Source organism: Lichenostomus cassidix, chromosome 6 (assembly GCF_008360975.1).
Source record: "Lichenostomus cassidix isolate B80296 chromosome 6, HeHo_3.0, whole genome shotgun sequence".
NCBI lineage: Eukaryota > Metazoa > Chordata > Aves > Passeriformes > Meliphagidae > Lichenostomus > Lichenostomus cassidix.
Window position 1 is genome coordinate 16121144 of NC_139487.1, and position 22335 is coordinate 16143478.

Below are 22335 nucleotides of genomic sequence, written 5' to 3' on the forward strand. Positions count from 1 at the left end.
TAGACTATGAAGGCATGTATTCTTAGAAATGTTTTTAATAAAAAAGGAATGCACATGTACAATTGAAAATTTCCATGTCAGAAATGTTCTGTTCAGTTTGCACTAACTCCAGGAGATCTAAGGCAGGGTGAAGAGTCAGTCTCCTGACCTTGGCCAGAAGCCCAGCATGACCTTTCAGATGTGGTGAATACCATTCAGCAGTCTCATTCACACAGCTTTCCTCACTCAAACACCAGAATAATTCTTCCGCAGGCTAAGCAAGGTAGTAAGGAGAAAATCAGGCTGGCTGAAGGTTGGAGGCAGACTCAGTACTGGGTAAAGAAGAGATGGAGGCTTCTGTTGACAGTTCAGTCCTCAAGCTTGAGTCTTAGCTTTTTTGCAGGCTGGCACTGCTGTTTCTTCCTCCTCAACCTTGCGAGGCTTCTTCACCGTGTACACCACGCCACAAGCACTCTTTCGAGTTTCTGGAATACACAAGCAGAAGCTGCAGTAGCAGTACCTCAAATACTTAAATAAAATGCATTTAAGGCATACTCAGTTCAGGTGTCCATGCCCCAAAGCACAGTTGGACATGTTGAGCACCCAGCCAGTCAGCACACACAGCAGGGAAGCAACCTGCATGGGCAGGAGCTTGGGATTGGTTGCATTACAGAGTGGAGAAACTAGTGGGGGAAACACAATGGTGAGTGTATAATTATAGCAAACCAAGGAAAACTGAGGCCTGCAAGGCTTGAGGAGGTGCAGAGACACAAAACAATAGGAAACAAGGCTTAGTCAGTTCACTGATCACAGAAGGACACATTCTTGAAACGCTGTCAAAAGCATTTCTGAGCCAAACATACTGTTCTTAAAAAATATTAAAAAATGCATTCACGTACCCCAGGACTCTTAGACTCTATGGGCAAAGCTACATTGAGCTATTTGGCAGAGGATACTCAACATACCAAGGAAGCGACTTTATGGTATTCAAGATTTTTATTTACTGAACCCTTGACATTATCATAAAATACTGGTGTGTGATGTTACCAAAATCCTCACATTTGTCAAATAACCTACTGAGCCAAATCCAATTTAATAATTACTGGTGGGAGGCTTCTCTGAAAAATCTGAGTTAAAAGATATTCCCTACAAATACTCCATTAGTAAAGAGGCTCTGCAAGAACCTTGCCAAAATATATTGACTTATTCTGGGCTAGTATCCTCTCTGGGACAAGGGAAATGACAGCTGCTATTTATTTTCACAGATAAGATAGATGACAGTCTTGAGAAATCCCACATAAACTTGACAAAAGTTCCTTCAACACGCTCTGTATCTATGTAGATGAGTAGCAGGCTGGAGAATAACCTGTTCACAGAACACCCTCTCCAAAAGATCAAAGCTACCTGCTATAAATTGCAGCAGGTTCAAGCCCCACCTCTACTGAAACAAAAGATGCGTTCCTACCTTAGAGCAACTCAAGTTGTTGGGAAGGTGAGTAGAAATCATATCTACCCAAAATACTTCTCAGGGGCAGAAACTGAGAGCTAGATATGACTAGTCAGTTACAAAGTTAAACTGCCATCAGAATAAACAAGAAAAATCAAGAAATATTAAGAACCAATAAAGAGGCATGTGAAAGGAAGGGTAGAGATGCAGTAAGTCCTGCTACAGTGGAAAGTAAGGGTCTAAACTGGCAGCTGGAACACAAACTGTGGCATTTCTTTGCTGCACTGACACCAGGACACAAAACACATCTGGAAGCCTTTTGATTTCCAGTGCAGGGGGCCACAAACTAAATTTCCACTTTCTGAATTTTAAAAATGGTCAAATAGAAGAGAGCTACTCTGAGCTGCCTCTGCTGAGAGCATAAGGAAGCAAATTTTGTTTCACCAAAACAATTCAAACCATTGTACACTATATGAAACTTCCTTTTGGAAGCAGCAAGCAGTCATGTTATTTCATTTTGCCGTAAGTTTGAAATGATCCACACAGAAGAGTGAGCCAGAAATAATCCACATACTAAAGCATCAGAAAGGGACATGACTCAGGTTGCTTCTGCACACATGCTGCAAAAAGGCAAATGCACAACACATGCATCTCCATTTTTTGGAAGTCGATGACTTAGTTTCTGTCAGTGTCACCAAGATCAGCATTCAAACCTTTCTGAAATGGGATAGTTTCACTATGAAGCACAGCAGGCAGATCCCTATTTTGGCTACACCATTTATATATGACTCATTAATGTGGTTAAGCAAGTCCTCCAGCACAGACGGCACCATCAGTTCAGGCATTGATTTGCCAACATGGCAACAAGGGAAGATAAAACACCCTTGCCACACAAATTCCTCTTCATGCATTTGACAAAGGAGCTAAAATCCCAATCTGACTTGCTCTGTAAGGTCTCAGACCTTTTGGAGAATATGCATCAACAAGAACTTAGTTTAACAAATGCACGTTACTTAGAGGAGCTTACGAGCCCTTACCTCCATGCAGTATGGCAGCTCTGCAGTTGGTGGACACAGCTGCCTTTGCTTCACTTTCTGACAGGCCAAACAGCAAACCTCTGTCACTGCTGCTCAGGATCAAAGCACACAGGAAGCAACAAACAGAACAGGGAAGCCTCTCTGCATGATAGGTTTGCTTACTCTACAAATAACTGGGAATTAGCAGAGCTGTAACTCAAAGTGACATTTTGCATAAGGTTACCCAGAGGCAGCAAAATGAGGCACCCAATTCTCCTGGCTGCAGTTCCCTAGCAGCCCTCCTGGAAAGCTCCTGGCAACGCTGCTGCTTTCCAGACAAGAAGCTGTACTTTTGAAAATAAAAGTCTGTCAATGCAGAAACATTTTAGATATGCATAATCAAACAAAAAAATTACCCGATGGAAAATTTCAGTTTTGGGGAAAGGGCACTGATGCAAAAGCATTTTGCTGAAGTTTCCAGCCACCTTCAGCATGGATGACACCACATTAGCTATGTTAATTTGGGTTGAGCCTGACTGCTCATTTTAAGAGGGAAGAAAATGTTGTGCATAAAATCCTTCCAGGCCACACAGCCTCCCACACGGTTCTCATGACTCAGAGCATGCTCCTTCCCTTCAAGGGACAGGCCAGATATGTGCTTCTGCGGTGGGGAGAGGAATAAAAATGCATCTCAACTCCTAAAAGAAGGGAAGAAAAGATACCCTCCTTTTTTTCTAGAACACAGCCACTTATTTAACATTACATGTATAACTAAGAACTGGAAAATTCAGAAGTGATCACCACTCAGATAGGAACTTCTAATTTTACAAGAATACAACTTTATAGCTTCTGCTACCAAAAATGTGGCACACTGGAGATACTAAATAATAATTTCTTGTTTGGTTCACACTGTCCATAGATTCGTATGGGTTTTATTAATTTCTCCATTTACACCCACACAACATCAATGCATATCACAACAAACATTCCTGTAGCTGAACATAAACATTATTATTTACAGTGCCTGCTCATGCCACCACATGACCAAGATCTGTTGCCCCTTCCACACACACTCAGAGCCCTGATTCATTGAATTGGGTCACCAACAAGTACCACTGCACAAAGTTCAAGGACTGTAAAAGATGAAAAGAATTTCAAAACTACTTTGAACTTTCAAATGCTACTACTAACTGCTGTCTTTGACTTTGGAAAAGGATACAGATTAGCCACATCATAAGGACCTCGGAGTTCTAGAGGCTAAAACAAAACACACAAGTTTGGATATGTGAATGCCCTTGCTTGCAGGCTGACGGTGTGAGCAGGCAGGGCAAGGCTATCACATAGGCAAGATAAATGCTATGTAATAGAAAGCTACTGAAGATACACCAGGAAATCAAACAAATACCACTCTTTTGGCAAACAGAGTCTCCATCTGGGAGAAAACTGTCATGGAAAATACCACAGCAGAGGCAAAAGAAATCCCTCAAAAACCAACAAAACAAACCAACCAACAAAAAAAAAATTCCCCAAACCCACAATACAATCCTTTGGTAATGGCAACCATATTTAAACTTACAATTTTTACATGTTTAATGTGCAATTAAAGCTGTATTTCAGCCACAGATAAATCTTCAAATTGTTATGACTTAAAAAAAAAAATCTGTGACTTACCCTTTCAGCTGCACTAGATATTACTATGTTCTGGAAAACAAAAGAAAACAAACATTCATCTGTCAGGCAGCATCAAGAAATGAAAAAAAATCAGCAAGAAGCAAAGACTTTATCAGCATTAGCTAAGTTGAGGCTCAGAGCCCAGTTAAACATCAGAGTGTCTGATGCCCTCAGATGAAGTGAACTCTATCAGGGAATCTTAATTTGGGGACATGATTAAAATCAGTTATTGCCCTGTCCCATACACAGAGAGGGGCAAAGGCACAAGCCCTACCTCGCAATTATAAACCTCTCACAGCCAGATAGGAGACAAATAAATACGGCACCTTTTAGAGGGAGAGGCCAAGCAGTGTAAGTGTCAAGAGTGATGGCATTAAGCAAACACCTATCAGCCTGTATCTCTCATAATGGACTTCAAAGGATCCTTAAGGGTAAAGAAAAAAATGCAAAGCTGCAGGCACTGTGTTGAGAAGTCTACCCCTTATTTACACCAGCTGAAAGAGGCCCCATACAAACAACAATTCACCCTGAGCTGTATCAGAAATGGATTTAAGGAGTCCAGGATACCTCAGAAGCTGCTTACAGGCAGTGCCTTTAGAAAGTTTGGTGCTCCCAAATTTTCAGCCTCTAGTGTTGCAATACAACTCAACGCTAAGCTCAGCATTCATGTAGGCCTTGACCAAACTCAGACTGGTTCAGGAAAACTATCTACACCTAGGCAGTGGCTGCCACTTTGCACCACACACTCATTTCCCTCAACACTGGCACCCCTATGAAAATCACCAGGCAGAGAAATGCTTCTCCTTTCTCTCCCAAAAGGTTTCTGCAGAACAGGTATGCGACTGTACAGGGGCTGGCAGATCCCACAGCTCAGCTGCCAGAGCTCTTCTGATGTTCAACTCCAAGGATGCTCACCTAGGGGGAGCCTGTTTTGCTCACATGGTAACTCTGCAGCAGCAAAATCTCCTTGCATCTTTCATTATACTGAATAAAAGGCTTTGGGAATTCTTTCTTGAGTGGGTGAGAATGAGAATTGTGCTGAGGCAGAGACAGACTTTCCCTCTCTGATGTTAGTACCACCAACACATCACACTACCTCTGGTTTCAAGGTGGAGCTTTAGATCCCTTCCTCACACTGCTTTGCTTATCCTGCCACTTCCCCAGCACAAAGAGCTGGACAGGCACTGGAAGAAAATGCCCTGTGTGCAGCTGGAACTCAGCATCTGAAAGCCCTACATGAAAATGACTGCATGTTAACACTGTGCCCAAGGTTTACTCGTGTGCTGAGGAGGAGAGGATGGGACAGATGACTCTGCCTTACCCTAATGAAAGCCAGAAGCAGAAGCAATATATACATCAAAATGACTTAACAGCACACATCCTGATGGAGCCTAGGACATTCTATTTTCTGCATAGTTCACCTTTAAAATGACTGCACTGTGGATCCCAAGGGTGCTTTTGAGCTTCGGTGGTGCTGACTGCAAAAGTTTGCTAGGAAAATTCAAATCTCGTGCTCTGAACTGTAACAGCTAATGCCTATTTCCTGGGCTCAGAGAAGCTCCAGAGCAGCTGCATGAGACATCTCAAACCAGCACGGGATTGTGCATCACTGCTGTGCATTGGAGATATGCTCTGCCTGGTTCAAAGGCAACTGGCTTCCATTAGGGGATGGGTAAGATGGAGGAAGGAGACAAAAGCAGACAAGAAAAGTACTGCCGGTGAGTGAAGGAGAGGCAGGCAAAGACAAATCCAAGTGAAAAGCTAAAGGGAAAAACTCGAAGGCAAAACACCATCTCCCCAGGTAAAGCAGACAGCAGCTGTTCAGTACACTGCTCCGGGCAGCCTCCAACTCAGTTACCAAAACATGGCAGATGAGGGACTGTGGCTACACACACCTTCTGTCTGGCAAGGCAGGTGAGTCTCTCCTTCATTCCCTGCATATTTTAACATTTTAAAGACTCTGGTCAATGCCAGCTCTGAGAACACCAGGACATTTCTGGAAGTTTCTCTGCCCTGCTATAATAGATGAATAAAAGGATCCAAAAGCTACTACAGGTTCAGCAAGTATACATTACAGAAGGTGAGAGCTGCATGCCAGGTGTCAGTGGAAGCAGCCTATGGACTGGTCATCCCACATCTCATTTAAACAAGGGCCTTTATGTCACTGATGGAGGCAAACTCTCAATAAGGGCTAATAACCATCTCTGCTGGTCCACCAGCTACTGAGTCTGGAGGCAAAGAACAAAGACAGGCTAGAGGTCCTCTTGCAGTGCCTAACAACAACTTGTCAAGTGCAGCTCCAGCTGATTTACCTTCCAGGCACAGACAAAACACTAGACTGACAAATACAGAATGAAAGGGCACTGTGCACACTGAGTGCCTGAACATGCCCTGTCCATGACATCAACTCAACCGGTGCTCTCCAGTTCATCAACAACCACGTGAGAAGCACATCTTGAACTGCACAGAGGAAAGAGGAGCAACATCAAAAAGGGAATCCCAAAGGAAAGGGGACTGGTGTGTATGGAAGTCATGTCCAAGTCGGTATTTCATGTCATTAACTGCCAGAGCTGGGCTTCTCAGGAAAGGCTGTGAAAGTACTTACTTTCTTCTGTAGAATCAAGGAAATTAATGTTTGACCCACCCTGCTGTCCTATAAAAGCTGCCATCCCTGAGGAGAACAGAGGTAATGATGGATCCACTTTTAATTTGCCTTCCAAGCTCTATATCCTACTTCAGATTTTCCAAATCCGGCTGCCATTCAGATGCCAAATCCAGCTTCTCTGGACTAGCTACATGTGGCAGAGGCCATTTACAATACAGACAGTGGGAGCTACAATTTCTGTTAAGTTTAATATGTATTATGATGTGATACCCTATTAAAAAGCACAGCCTGAGATGACACAGCATAACAGACAGCTTAACCTGGAAGCCTGGGAGGAGGTAAGTTATGAAAGCAATGGGTTATTACAGGCATCTCAAAGTTACTTCTTCCTAGGGTTTCAGTAGCATGGAAGAATGTCGTTCATCTGACTGCAGGAAAGCCTTGGCTGACAGCCAGTTAGCTGTTGGGTCTGTTTTGGACACAGGGAATTTATTAACCATTTAACAAAATTAGGTTTCTACCTTTTTTCTTATTGTTTTCTAGCCCCCGTATTCAAAGTACAAAGTCAAAAAAGAGCTTCTGGTCAATCAGAAATACAAAATGGAGGATTTTGAAGAAATACATGGATTTCAGTGCTAGTGCAAACCTTAGATGTCTGGCACTTTATCTTCCCCCCACCCCCGCAACCTCCATCCCCTCCCACCTCTGTTTTGGGAATTGCATACCATAACAACACATGGGCTGCTCTGGAAAAAGAACCTAGCAGCTTGTCAAGAAGAAAGCATGCAGGAGTGCAAGGCTGGAAGTATCTGGAGATAGAATGATTATGTCCTTGTGTTAGTAGGCCAAGATTTAGTCACAGCTTCAGATGCCCCAGCATCAAACTCACTTAAAATGGCTCAGTCTGTATAACTCCAGAAGAAATTGAACTGAATTAACTACCTTGTTTTCAGTTTGAGAGCTTACCTTTCCTTTGCAGATCTGCATCAGGCTGATGGCATTTGAAATTGTGTATCTTCTCATTGTGGAGTCTTTGATGGCAGGCGTGTAAAGAAGTTCAAAGTAAATGCCTCGATCTATTGCCTTCACATAAAAGAGAGTGATCAAAAATCAAAAGGAGAAAAGCCTAACAATCTAACAACTGCTGTCTATTATTGATCTAGTTTATTCTCACTTTAACTGTGTCATATATGGAAAAATTAAGGCAGAATTGCTACAGTGAGAGCACAGCATAGCATGAAAGAAGAGTGGGGGACGGCTTCACTGCACACCAGATACATGTATGTAAAGCTTGGGATGACATATAAATTAGGCTTAACAAACAAATACCAGCCACTGATCTGTTGTAATTGGCTATCACTAATATATAAACACTGAGTTGAGGAGACAGATAAGCACAGCTGGTTAGAAAGAAGTCTTTAACCTTTAAGGACCCTACTCCTCTTGTCCCACACACTGCTGCAAGAAAGATCACCACTTCCATCAGCACCCATGCTGTGCAGATGAAGAATTTCTCCTTGCACAAAAACAAAAATGAGGACCCTTCCTCTCCTGTCTCACAGCATACTCTGGTGTTTGCAACAATGTTAAAAAATAGTGAGTCACAGAAGAGGTTTCAAATAGTACTACTGATTGTATTTTCAGCTGCTTTGAAATCCTCTGCTATCTGTCAGTGCCTCACCAAAAGCCTAGTATTCTTATTTTTGCAAACACAGAAAGGTTAAGCAACTGGCACACAGTGTCCTAGCGATAAAGACATAGTGTAAAGCCAGGAGTTCTCTGTTCCAAGGCAATCCTACATTTGCCTGAAATGATACTCTATGTTTACAGAAATATTACTAAAATGCTAATTTTGTAAGAGAGTCCAGTAACTGAATAAAGCTGGAATTAATCCAACTCCCACCCATGCATGACCTCTGCATGCAAGCACAACAGAAGCTATACATGCATCAAATGTTTTACACAGAACTGGTCTGATATCTGCAAACAAGAGGAGCCTGAATTTATCAAAACCAAAACAGGTGATGGCAATACACCAATTCCCAGTCAAGGTGATTTTTAAACTCATCCGTACTGCTTCAGCTGCCCGTCAATCTGTCTGTCATCGTAACACCAAAACTGACTGCCCCAGGATGCACAAACCAGTCCAACAGACAGACTGCCTTGAAGTTTGGAGTGTGGAAGATGAGAAGTAGCTTGCAAGGAAAATGTCTCCCAACACAGGGCCCTAAGAGCCAGACAGCTCCTTACCTGGATCAGCTGCTGGAGTTTTATGCAGCTGGGATACTTTCATACAACATTTCATACAAATTTGTTATTCCAAGTGGAATGCTGAAATCCTTAGTTTATAAGAAAATCCAATGTATTATTTTTATTCTGTCTCAGAATTAATTCTAACTAATTTTGAATTTTTTTTCTAGGTCAAGCTTTCTGAGAAAAATAAGTAGGATTACTGGCCAATTCCAAATTTAAATTTTTAAGTACTAAGGACTACATCAGCCAGGAATGCCCAAGTGGAATGAACCTTAAAGTATATTCAGAGGAGAAAACAAGTTCTCCTAAGAGCATGTTCAAATTAAGTTTTCTGGCAAACTACCAACTGCAGGCAGAACTATATTTGATCCACACTGATAGCCATCTTGGGTCCCACAGCAGATATTTAGCAATGCCACATTTGGTTCATTTACCAAGACACTCTCCTGTCCAAATATGGATTCACTATGGTTATCTTTCAAGTAACCAGCACAACATCCCTCTCCCAAATTAACACTGCCATTAACATTTCCTGTCTTTTAAATCAAGGGGCTGTTTATCTATTCTGACACAGCTGTACCACTTCTGGTTTGGGAATCAGCTTAGTCAGCAATCACACCATATGTCCCTGCTTAGCAGAGTGGCCTTAAGGCCCTGTTTCCATTCCTTGGGAACACCACTTGTGCCTTCTTAAGTGGGGAACAGGAGGAGAAAAAGAAAGAACATACATCACCATGTATTAAATGCTGCAGTGGAGGCCCTGAAGTGAAGGACATTTGAAACAACACTATACATTATGCAAGAAAATAAAAGCCACTTGGATAGGAATGGTGGGAGGAAAGCGGTAGGGAATTCGACTCAAATTCTGTATTTAATGTCAGTCTAACAGCAAGAAAACAATTTAGATGTAAATTTACCATATTCACAGGGGGCCTTCGGAAGTAGAATGGCAGCTTTTCTGTGACATTTATGCAGACCAGATCCACATCTAGCGTTGTGCAAGCAATCTACAGCAAAGAAATAGGAACAGATTATTAGATATGCCAAAAAAACGCATAACCAACTTAAGGTGCACTAATACTCTCCTTCATTTCTTAATGCAACAAATGTCTCTGCAGTGTGAGTTCAGTTTTAAAATTAAGAGGAACTATGCCTTGCAGGTATGGCAATAGAACTGCAGGGCTACAGATGCACAGCTTGACCATTTGAGACTTAAAACCCAAGTCTTCCTTTTCTTACAGAATTAATTTTCCAATAAAATAATGACCAACCCCAAAGCAGTACTTACCCCTTTGTTTTTATCTGACAGAGGACATGCAGAAGCAATACCGGCTTTTGACAAAAGAACTCACAGGTAATAAAGGCCAACCCCAGTTTACAAAGGGAAGAGCTCAGGAACTGGCCCTTGTCCTATCATACTCTACTTCCAGGGCAGCACCTGTTTGTTTTCAGGATTAATTACTTTTACCAGAAGCATCAGAGAAAAAAATGAAAGAAAAGCAGACTTTTAGACAGTGACTGGTGGTGCTGCATGTCCCATACTGGAGACCAATCCCCAGAGCCTCACCTTCCTGGCTGGGTGGAGAATGGGCATGCCTCTGCCTCTGGCAGAGTCTGGAAATAGCACTGAAGGCTACAGTTTAAAAGTTTAGCTTTGTATTCACACCACAATTTACAGATTGTATTAAGAGATGGAGGGAATGAACAAGGGGCAGAGGCTACCCACACTGAGATAACAGGGAAAATTAAGGGACCTAAAAGGGAGCCCTTGATTTACATAAATCTCATGCACACAAGGTATGTAGGAATTATATATGCCTACCGTGTAAGGATGATTACACAGGGCCAGACTAATGTCTGTAAGCAGTGTGGTAAGAAAATAAGATAGGCTGAAGAAGTTGAAAAGAAATTTTTTGTGTGCAGGGGAACTCTCTGCACTCAGGTACCTGCCAGCAACTGCTGCAAGTACACCTGGGCCAGACGCCAGCTATTCATCCTTCCTCCCACTGGCACAAAAGCAGTGGGGGCTGTGAGGAGTCCCAGGGGTAGGGGCTGCTCTAACACAAGGCACACTACTGCTTGGCAAACCAGTCTTCTACCAGTTTGTTCACATGGAATTTGGATGGAGATGAGAGCAGCGACCCAGCTTTAGGAAAGTTTCTTACCTGTTGATAGCACTCTCCCCTAGACAAGACAGTCATAGTACACATGAAGGCAAACCACAAGGTTTTTGAAGTTAAAATGTCTCTGCCAGGACATTCAGACTAAACTTTATCTTCATGCCCTACCTTTATTCACTCCATTAGACAGCAAACAGTTGGAATCTATGGCATAGAATTAGACTTGCATGTGGAAGCTCAGTCCTACAACAGCCAGTTTTCCTCCTTTTCTTACATGAGGTACAAACTACTACACAGAGGTGATTTATGGAAACATGCACAGAACAAATAGATCTGGATCATGCCCTAGAAAATATGTCAGCTAGGCCATAAAAAATTCAGGACTGGATAATGCTAAAAATGAAGGAAAGCAAGAATAGACATCAGACACATGCAAGCTGTCCTATCTATGTGATTATAAATCAAGCCTTCCTAATCAGCTCCAGAAACACTGTAAAACTCTTTGCCACTTTACAAATTAGGCACAGAGAGGGAGTGACTCAAAAGCCAGGATATCTACAAGATTCTAGCGACATGAACATTTCAGAAAATACCAGCAAGGAAAAACAAACTGAGAGTCATACCACCCCATGAGGAATTACTGCACAATATGAAAAACTGGAGGGGAGATTTCTCCAAGAACTCTAATGTTCAGCCTAGCTTTGGCTTCCAGACAGACGTAAGCAAGTTACGGTTACCCTGCCTGCTGGAAAGATCTGAAGTCCAGCAACTTCACACAGAAAATGACACACAGCAGTTGCACAGCCAGCACCTGCCTGGCAGCACTGTGGGCAAGAGCCCCATCTGCTGGGAAACTCCAGCCAGCCATTAATAAATACATTTGCCACTGTTTGGATGCTCTGAAGCAAGCTTTGCCGAACGTTTTAAGAATAAACATTGAAATTTGACTTTGCACTACATCTTCAGACTCACATATGTAAGTCTTTTTAGATAGTGGTGATGTGCTAATTGCTTACAAACAGCAGGCAGAGCTAACTAACATCATTAGACAGTCAGAAATCTTAGAAAGCAGGATTTTTGAAAAGCAGCAGGTACAGACCAAATTACTTGCATGGAGTGGGGGCATTCCTGTTGCAGGCCAAAACAATTTTTTTGGGAGACTTAAACAAGGAGCCTGTTCTACACTTGGCAAACATGGCTTCCTCATCCTCTTGAGGATATAAATTATTTGGAGAATTTGAGCACATCTTTCAGTACATATCACTGCCACACTCAGTGACAAAAGAGCTTCCCTGGCTTGTGGCAAGAGGGCAGACTAGTTTTGGGCCATGCTAAAATTAGAGTACATCTCCAATGGTCATGTACTCTTTTCTTCTTCTTAACTTTTTCACAAAAACATGAAACATCTTGTTCTATGGAGTGCCAAATTGCAGGTAAGTGCCAAATTGCAGGTAAGAAAGACGATGCTCGAGGGAATGTTACCAAAAGCCAATTGAAGTTAATTTGTTGTGTGAGACCCACTCTTGAAGGCTTTACCCTTAATAGTGAAACATCCATGAGTTGTAAGAGCCAAAATGTCTGTGCTGAAACCCCCTGTGTAATGTCCCAGTTTCCCTGCGTGGTACCTCTGTGAAACTGACCCAGCTCTTCACAGAGTCAGACCTTTTAAAACCTCTAAACAAAAGACAACCACACAAACCTACTTTGAATGAGAAAATGCATGCATGAAGTCTTTCACCTCGAGCAGTTTGCAAAAAACACGCTTGGGATCCATCCCCAGCTCTAAGTGCTGCCAGCATGGAAGCAATGAAGATAATCTCACTGACAATCCTGCTTCTTTCCTAACACCCTGTCCATCACCTGCCAGAGTGTCAGTTTAGCCAGGTTTAGTCTGCACTGGCCTGCCCGGAGCACAGCCACACGCTTTGCGCTGGCACAACTCTCTGCGTGGCAGAGTGCTGAATCACACTGGGAAAGTGGATCTGCCTGAAAAATAACTTGGCAAAAACTCTGGTTACTGTTCAGCCAAAGCAAACTCCTCAAAGCAAACTGCCATGCAGCTAACTGCTTATGCCAGTTTAAACACCACCACAGCTGGATGTCCAACTGCAGCAGGAGTCATGATATGGCTGAAAGTAAACAGTAATAACCCTTAAGTCAGACAACACCTTTTCCCAAAAAACAACACAGCACACTCCTGCTGATTACCTAGTTTCAGGGCATGTTTAAACACATGATAAACTTACTGAGCTCATTTGAGAAGTGAGATTTTATATTATTGCAAGAGATCAAAAGAAAGAGGTGGAGAGCGGCCCTCAGAAGTATTTTAAACTATTTGCCTCTGTCACACCCCCAATAGTCCTAAAATCTTGCAAGGGAAGTGAAATTCAGAAGTTTAATTTAGCTGTAACTCTTACAATTAATGCCCGAATTCTGCTGAAAGATTCTTTAAAGTTCATGCTCTTCTGCAGCCTTATGTTTTGCACCTTATTTGGACAAGTCTTGAAATAGGAGGGGAAACAATGTAGAAAAACAAAACAGAAGAATACAATTTTAATGTGGCAAAACAGGTACTCAGCAGTACTAGAAGGTGGCTTTTAAAAAAACAACTACCAAACTCAGTTTTAAACCAAGAGGTTTCCTTTGAAGGTAGATTCTTCAAAGAGACTCACATTTTCTTTTGTTGCCCCTCCTTCACACAGCAAACTGCACACCTGCTTGCTGCCTGCCAAGGCTAACAGAGATGGGACACTTCCACCTACTCACCCAATTCAGACTTACTGTTATTATATATGAGCTTACAACAGGTCAGATATCACAAAAATTCTGACGAAAACATAACTTGCTTCAAGGTGCTCCACCCAATTAGAACATTGGCATCAGCTGTTATCAAGTATTTGAGAACAATTTAAATAAAAATATGAAGGAAATGGAGGTGAACACCTATCAGGTAACTCACAGAACCACATTAGTTCCACTTTAAAATCCTCCCGAGCATTTCAGAGACCAGAAATAATTAGTGCTAACAGAAGATCACAAGCACATTTCAGGGAAGTTGTCAAGAGTTTGAGAAGTTAAAGATCAAGACAGAAGTTTTTTACATGAGGATAGTACACATATATCATGGGGAAAAAAGGGATGTTTTCTCTCCTCACTACAGTACAAGGCACAAAAAAGGCAATGACAGTGCAGGGCCATACAAGTCCATTCACCAGGTAGATGAGACAGGTGTTTCAGTCTTTAACCTGCCTTGCAGCCTCCTGCAAATCCTCCCAACCTTCTCAGGCTATTAACTGAGCAGGCAGCCTACAATGCTTAATTAGCTCCATGAGGTCTTTAGAATATGGGAAATAAAATCAAAACAAAGCACATACTCATATTAGCACAAGGCACTAAAAGTTACTGAATGAGCATTACTGATGAGATGATTGTACTTACATGAAACAGTTTCTCTGTTTTTGGAAATACTGCTATGATGTCATATAACCTTATATTTGCAGATGTTGATCTCTATAAAAGGAGCAAACAATTACTACCTTGAATTCTGGCAGATGTCAAAGCTATGCACAATGGTTACAACCAAAACAATGAGAAGAAAAATCCTTTTTTCCTGTCAAGTGTTAAAACAAAGCTAATAATCATCCAATTACTCTGCAGGTTTCTACAGTGAAGTCATTAATTCCCAGTTTGAGGCTTGTCCCACCCATCTATCAGGACACTTAAACCTTTTGCTTCAAACTTGTAGCATTAAACATAACCAGACACAAGGCTTGCTCATGGTCTTTAGTTTATGTACACAAGTCCAGAAACTGAGGAACAGAACTGCTGTTCCATACTGACAAATGATCAACAGAAGCCATATCCAGTCTTGTAATCTGCATCTCCTCATGATCCTCATGATTATTGGTTAAAGACGCAATCTGAGAAATCACTGCTAAATACCCTATAAAATTGAGGAAGTTCTCCCCATAGAATTTCCAAAGTTTCATTCATCCATTGAGAAAAGGAAATAAAAGTTAGAAAATTGATTGCTAAGTATACTTACCAAGAGATTACAGTGGGAAGGATCAGAAACAACAAGTGTTAGACGGGTCAAGACTTTAATTCTTTTAGATGTCCCCTACAGAAAAAGGAATAATATAAAAAACTTTTAAAAACCCAAAGCAAGAATTTGTGGTGATTTCCACCCAGTCCACTATAAAAATAAAACGGTGCCATACTTATAATCTTGCTATACTAATTTTCTAAAGTCTGTAGTTACACTTTCCTAATTTATATTATCTCTTTGATATTACACCTGTCCTTACAAAGAATGACTTACTGTGTTTCTCTGAGGATGGATGAATAAAAAGGAAAAAGAAGAAATTAAGAAAAAAAATCATGCAAAAAACCCGAGTATGTTTTACTATTGCTATGATTCCCCACACAGGCCACAACTGCAAGGAAAAGCAGTTCTTTAATTAAGCAATGTCAGTGACCTGAAATATAGTCTTGTATTTCATTATATCCAAATTTTGCTCCATCAAAACCAGGAAGTTATTTTCAAAACCTAGATTTCAAGAACTAAAGTGTAATTATTCAACTACAGGCAGATTCAAAATTCACAGAAAGCAATTTCTTTAATAACTTCTAAAATAATGAATAGAGCCTATGCTGATGTGAGCATACTGTTTGTCCAATGCTTGGTGTTTTAACCTCCAAATAATGGACAAATTTCTCTTGTTTGATTAATACTTAATACACAAAATCACATATACAAACACACCAAGGAAAAAATACAAAATAACAATACACAGGTAGAATGTAACTAGACATACTTGTACAATAGGTAAAGATGGAAACAACTCTGAAGGGGATACTGGCTTGATGATTTCCTTGAAAGAGAACAGAACAAAGTTATTAAAAATGTTGTGGGTTAGGTTTAAAAGTAAACAAAAATTGTGTTTCAATATTAAGAAGAAATTTACCATGCTAACAAAACTAATTTTGTGGGACAGCATGTGAACCATATTAAAAATTAATCCCAGGCAGTTCTACTGGATTATAAAATGGGAGTTTTGTTACAAATACATAGATTTGTACTTGCGTTCTGTAGCTAAAGCTATCTGGAAACATGCAATAAGGCAGCAGGTTTACTAAAGAAAACACAGTAAGAGCAAATAACCCCAAGAAAAATTACCTGTTTCTTTTCTTTAAAATCGATGACATGATTAAGTGCAACTGCAGAATATCCCACTAAAAAACACAGAGTAAGAATATTTTGTCCAGTAAACAAAAAGAAATAAATCCAATCAGAGAGCTGTAAAATACTCATTACTTATATGCCTTAAGAGTAATAATCACGTGCATATTTAGCTTTCACTTTTTTTTTTTTTTGAAGATTGATTCACCCGAAAAGTGCTTTAGAATAATAAAAAAAACCCTGTTTGCCGTTTAACACAGCCCAGGCCTGACAACTCTTACTCAATGGCAGAGCTTTATGAACGAGAATACTTGGGTTTGGGGTCCCCAAAGGTCAGGCCTAGTTTAGCCCTGTTTGACTTTCTTTATGGAAAACTGCTAGGTACATTCAGGGTAGTTGTTAAAACTGCAGACAACGCAGAGCTGGTAAAGATATAGCTATCAGAGCGAGCTATCAAAGCGAGCCTAACTAAACGGAGGAGAAGGTGTCGTTCAAATGCTCCGAGGAAGCTGATACACTCGCCGGGGCATTTAAATCACCCACCCCAAACACTGGACCGGCAACACGTGGCCGTACAACAGTTCTGCAGGAAAAGATCCGGGCCGTAAGAAACTGCAGGCGGAAAAACTTGTCCACGTTGTGAAAAAGCCAACTATTACGATGGGATAAGCAGGCAGAGACAGAGCTGCAAGGCACACCAGGAGCTTCCCCTGAGAGCCAGTCCCGGGCAGACCCAGCCCCGGGCAAACCCAGCCCTGAGCGGGGCGAGCGGGGAGGCGCCGGGGAAACGCACCCGCCGCAGGGCCAGTGGCGAGGGTCGGCCTGCCCGGAGGGAAGGCTCATCCCGGAGAGTCGGGCTGTGCTCACCCCAGCCCGCAGGCTCCGGCTGTGCCTCCCGAGCCGGAGGAGCCGCCGCTCGCGTCCCGCGCCCGGGGCCGGCCCGCCCTCCCCAGCTCAGCCCACCGAGCCCCGGGCCGGCCCCGCCGCCCTCCCCGCTCCCAGCACTCACGGTGCGCCGCGGCTTCCAGCAGGCTCTGCAGGGACTTCTTGTCCGGCCCGTACGGCAGGTTCAGGTCCCCAAAGCCGGCCATGCTCTCGCCGCGGCGGGCGGGGAGGGCCCAGCCCGGGCACGGCAACTGCGCACGGCGGCGGCACCGCCCCCGCCCGCCCGCGGCAGCCTGGGCACTGTAGTCCGGGCCGGCGGCACTCGCAGCACCGCGGCGACCGGCGGAGCGGGTGCCTCACTCGGCCGCGGGTGCCTCGCCACGGAGCAGCGATGGTCGGGGAAAGGGCTGTGGGATGAATTGCTCAGGTCGCAAGCGGGGGCTCTGAAGGAGATGCCCCTGGTTCTCAGGCAGCGCACCCGCGGCTCTGAAGTGATCCCCTGGGCTCTGAGGGACATCCTCCCGGCTCTGAGGGACATCCCCCCGGCTCTGAGGGAGATTCCCCCCGCCTTGCCGCTCTCCGCAGCCGGCGCGGTGCCGGCCGAGGCTCGCCGCGCCCCTCAGATCCGCCGGGTGCCCACCAGGTGGAGCGGTGGCCCTGCTGCCAGTGGAGTATTTATCGGCTGTTTAACTCGTTGAGCTCCATCTGAACAATAAAAATCAAAACCAATCTTTTCTATTTATACAGTTTTATAGTTATTGTCTTTCCTAAAAAGCCCCGAGCTGCCCTGTCAAAGATATCCCTTGACATGGAATAGGACTGAGGAATTCTCACAGATCAATAACCAGGTCCAAGTTCACTGAATAGAATTGCTACAAAAAATACAAATATTGTTCTACCGCTGAGAAATAGCATAGAGTTTGTGAAATACAAAGGGAAATTCTCAGCAGGTGGTTTTTGGTGACTTAGAGTAGCAGGTCCGAAATTCCAGTCCAACTTCAGGAGGCCAAGCTTTCTCTATCTTCAAATTGGGCTAAATGCTCATCAGGGGAAGGCAATGGGGTATCTGGAGCCCTGAAATCCTAATGAGGCAAAAATGCTTCTAACCAAGGCTGCTGCCAAGGCCTGGATCATCCCCACTTACAGGGCCTGACCTTGAAGCAGTTTGTGCCAGCTATCCACAAGGAACTCGTGGGGACCTGTGGCTCATCACTTGGTTGACAAACTATGGCTGAGGAACAACAGTGCCTTCTTGGTGTGTTTCTGGCCTTGCTTGTCTGATGAGTTACAAATACCTGGGATGGTAGAAGAGAAGCTACTTGTGGGCTGCAGATGCTGGACTAGGCATTGAAGCAACTTTGAGGGTCAGTAGAAAACAGGCTGCCATATCTGTATGGCAGGAAAAAAACATCACTCTGAAAGGGGGAAAAAAACAGCTGGTAAACCATCTTTGGCAATATTTTGTTGTTGAGAATATTAGGTCAAGATATTTCAGAAAAGAAGCTCTGCTTTCGTCCACCTGCGTCTGTAAGGTGCTTGCCTGTTAGATCAGCCAATACTGCTTCTCTAAGAGCCATCTGAATTAGCAGCACAGCCTCAATGGTATTGCCAAGGGTTTTCTTTGATGTGTGTGAAAATGGAAGAGCTCGAGGTATTATTCCAGGTTTTCTTTGACACAGTGTGTTATATAACTTGATTTGTCTTAATGAACATAAAAAAACAATCCACCAGCATGTATCAGTTATTTTTGAATGGCCCTACTGCAGCAGTGTTCAGAGATACCAAACAGGATTAAGCAGACTTTGTATTTGGCAATACACAAGCAAAATAATAGTTTTCTTTGAGGTGTTTAAAATTGAGGACATTTAACAGATCTTCATCCAGAAGATCTGCAGAACCCTATTTGCTGTAATGGTGTAAGAATCTGAGTATGAAGCACTTTTAGGATCAGGTATCATGAACCATGCTCAGACCAGTGCATAGCCTTATTTCCTGTGTTATTATTTAGATACTACTGCTTTTATTTATGCCAGCCCTGGTGGTCTGCTTAGGACTTCTTTATGGTGCTCACTGTTAAGCTGCAACTTCTAACATGCTTTGTTTCATTGCTGTCCTGAAGTTCTCCATGGTGAAAACAGATTTCCTCACTCCAGCTGTTTTCTTCTCAATACACTTAGACCTCAAGGCCTCCTTTCAGTACATTTTAATGCAGAAACCATAACAATTCTTCTAATAGGTTTTCAGGGGGCAGCCCATGGTGGCAACTGTCAGGGTGTTTTTGCTTTAGTTTTTCATTTAATGCTTTTAGGGACCTAACATATTATTTAGTACTATCTGTCTCAGCAATTCAGTAACATGAATGTCACAGACACTTTTATAATGACCTCATAACCTCAATAAGCTACTTTATAAAGGTACAGATGGAATTTTCAGTGTTGGGAGCGCTCATTTTGAGTGATGCAGAATTTTAAGCATAAATGTCATCTTAATTGTTCTTCTTTTCAGATGCCAGCTTGCTGTTGTTGGTATTTGCTAGTTCCAAGAAGAGGGAAGACATAATTTTATATTTAAGTTGCACAGATGCAAGTATTTATTCTGACAATGATAAGAAATGCCAAATATGGGAATAGTTACCTCTCTGTTTTTCTGCCACAGAGTGATGATGATTTATCTTCACAAAGACAAGAAAAGGCAGAAAAGAAAAGTGCAGCTGCAACATATTTGCTAGAAGTTAGACAAGAGTGTTATTTGCTAAACAGTACATGCTGGGAATAAAAATCAAGGTTTCAGTAATACCTCTAGCCAGTCTGATAAAATATTCTAAACGCTTTTGACAACATATTTCCCCAAGGCAGAAGAAATACATACCTACCCTTTATTTATTGTTCCCAACACCAGGTCCTCACCATTCTTAGACTGATTTCTAAGAAAAAAGATGAAAAGAAATTACAACAGACAAATAAAAACAACAGTTCAAGGAGATAAACTGTCTCAAGCAAGGAAGGATGAAAAAGGGGGTGACGAGACTGGAGAAGAGCAAGAAAAAATTCGGTCAGTTTGTTTATTGCATTGCATATTCATGTTACCTCTCTGCCATGTATCCAAAATTGAATGGATCGAGAAGAGGAATGTAGCAGTGCCTTCAACCTTTTAAGCTGAGTAGGGTGATTGTTTTCTAGAGGCAGCTGTGTGAGGGAAAGTGTTATCTTGCTGGGCTGTCAGCATTTTCTCCTCCACTGCTGAAACTCTTGCACTGCATTCCTTGACCCATTTCAGTCAGGATCTTCCAAGTTAGCACAGACCTGCTGTCTGCAAGCATTAAGTCCTCCAGGGAAGGATGTAAGATCCAGGATTTAGTGCAAGATTTTTCAACACAAACACTTTGATAGATACAGTCTGGCCCCAGTAAATCAACATGTGCTCGGGAAACTGTATTTCCTTGGCTATTCCTCATGACCTGTCTTACCTTATCTATCTTACTAATATGGGGGCAAAGAATTTATACCAATACCCACTGTTATACTATGCACTTAGTATAAATGCTGAAGATGTTATGTGATTGGTACTATTTCTGGAGGAGGTGAAAAAATTAAACAGTGAAATTAACTACTTTGGGAGAGGAAAAAAATCGAAGTAAAAAGTTCTCACGTTTTCTTTTTTTTTAATCTGAAACTTTTCTATATAACAACAATAAAAAAAGTTTTATTTGCAAATAAATTACAAATAAATTTGCAAATAAATTACATTATCACATGTTAACAAAATAGTTTAACCTCAATAAGTGCAGAAAGAATGAGGGACAAAGGACTTAGCAGAGAGTAGGAGGTATACAGAAATCTTAACAGGCTTTTATGCAGAGAGAGCCTAAATTACTCAAAGGACAGGATTTATTTAAGCCTAATGGAAGGTGAAAAAAGCAATTTCTTGGGGAGAAAACAAATGTCAGCTTGTTATTCTCGACACCTAATTGGACATTGGTTTCACTTCTGTATGCTGTTGGGAACAACATGTTGGACTTTTTAAATAGGGTCACTGAAGACAAAAGTGGGAGGTACCCTTGGAAAGATTGAGTCCTACTTTCATGTATCATTGGTTGAAGTACCTAGAATAGATGTCTCAGGGAATGATGGAGTCTCTGCTTTCCCAGACACTGGGCATGTGAAACTCTCTAAAGCCCTCAAGGAAAGCACCTCACCAGATTCAGCCCAGCCCTGGAAACTGGAAGTTATTTTGGGTGTGTCCTCTTGAAAACTTTCAAGGAACATATTTTAGAGAGTTGTCAGTTGCTTTGTCTTCCAGGGTTTCACATCTTCTCTGAAATAGTACATAAATCCCTTTCTATAAGGGTACATAAATTGACTTAAATTGCTTTGTTTCTTCGAAGGTAAGATTATGACTGCAAATACAAAGCATGGTGACACATGACCTTTGAGAAGGAAAGAAATCAGGTGATTAACTTCTAATGAACTGTAAGGGAAATTAAGATACAGAACAAAAGACAAGGTTCAATCCTTCTTTTGGGTTGGAATGGGTAGGAGTACACACAAATGATCCTGCATTCATCCACTAAGAACATTTAGAGTGTCACATTCCTGAAATGTATTGAAAAGCTGTCAAGAAGAATGACTGATTTAATGAACTGTGTTAACACATTGGCAGGAAGCACCAGATTATAATTTGCTCTGCCTTAGTGACATTTTAAGCAACTGAAAAATTGCTTTTACTGGGAGTATTAAACTGTATAACTTTATCAGCTTTTGTGATCAGAATCTATTTTGAACAAAATTTACTAAGTTCCTAACTCCTTAACTGTACTTCAGGCACTATTTTTAAAAAATGTATTCAGCCAGTAAGGAAACATTCTCCTCTCTCCAAGTTCTCCCTTAATGCTTTAACTTATTTAGATATATCCTTGCCATTCCCAAAGACCTTTTTTTTCCTAAAATTTGCTTAACTGAGGAGGACAAAGGACCTCAGTTATCACCTGGTGGGGTTACTCACCTGAAGCTCAAGGCTCATGAACACATTCTGGGTAGTTGAACATGGATTTTCATTTTGTGATTGTATTGCTTTTATTGTGATTGGACACAATAACAAAGCATAGGAAAATACTTGACTGAACACAAAAGCACTTTCAACTAGCTCATGGTCAAAGAGCTGTCCAACTAGATTTCATC

At 42.0% G+C, this 22335-nt stretch overlaps 1 protein-coding gene across 2 annotated transcripts; it reads right to left on the minus strand.

The window, feature by feature from the left end:
• Positions 1-19: 19 nt before the first annotated feature.
• On the minus strand, positions 20-17435 carry RPP30 (ribonuclease P/MRP subunit p30). 2 transcript variants are annotated; one of them, XM_085065259.1, is made up of 11 exons: positions 17283-17435; positions 16271-16326; positions 15909-15965; positions 15137-15211; positions 14530-14601; positions 9889-9978; positions 7685-7801; positions 4114-4143; positions 3662-3699; positions 2464-2543; positions 20-464 (listed from the first exon to the last, which is right to left on the minus strand). In XM_085065259.1, exons 1-11 carry the CDS (start codon positions 17362-17364, stop codon positions 355-357), a joined length of 807 nt encoding a protein of 268 aa, XP_084921385.1. In that variant the 5' UTR covers positions 17365-17435; the 3' UTR covers positions 20-354. The 2 variants fall into 2 exon arrangements, with proteins under 2 accessions (XP_084921385.1, XP_084921386.1); XM_085065260.1 differs by lacking the exon at positions 14530-14601.
• Between the last annotated feature and the right edge of the window lie 4900 nt (positions 17436-22335).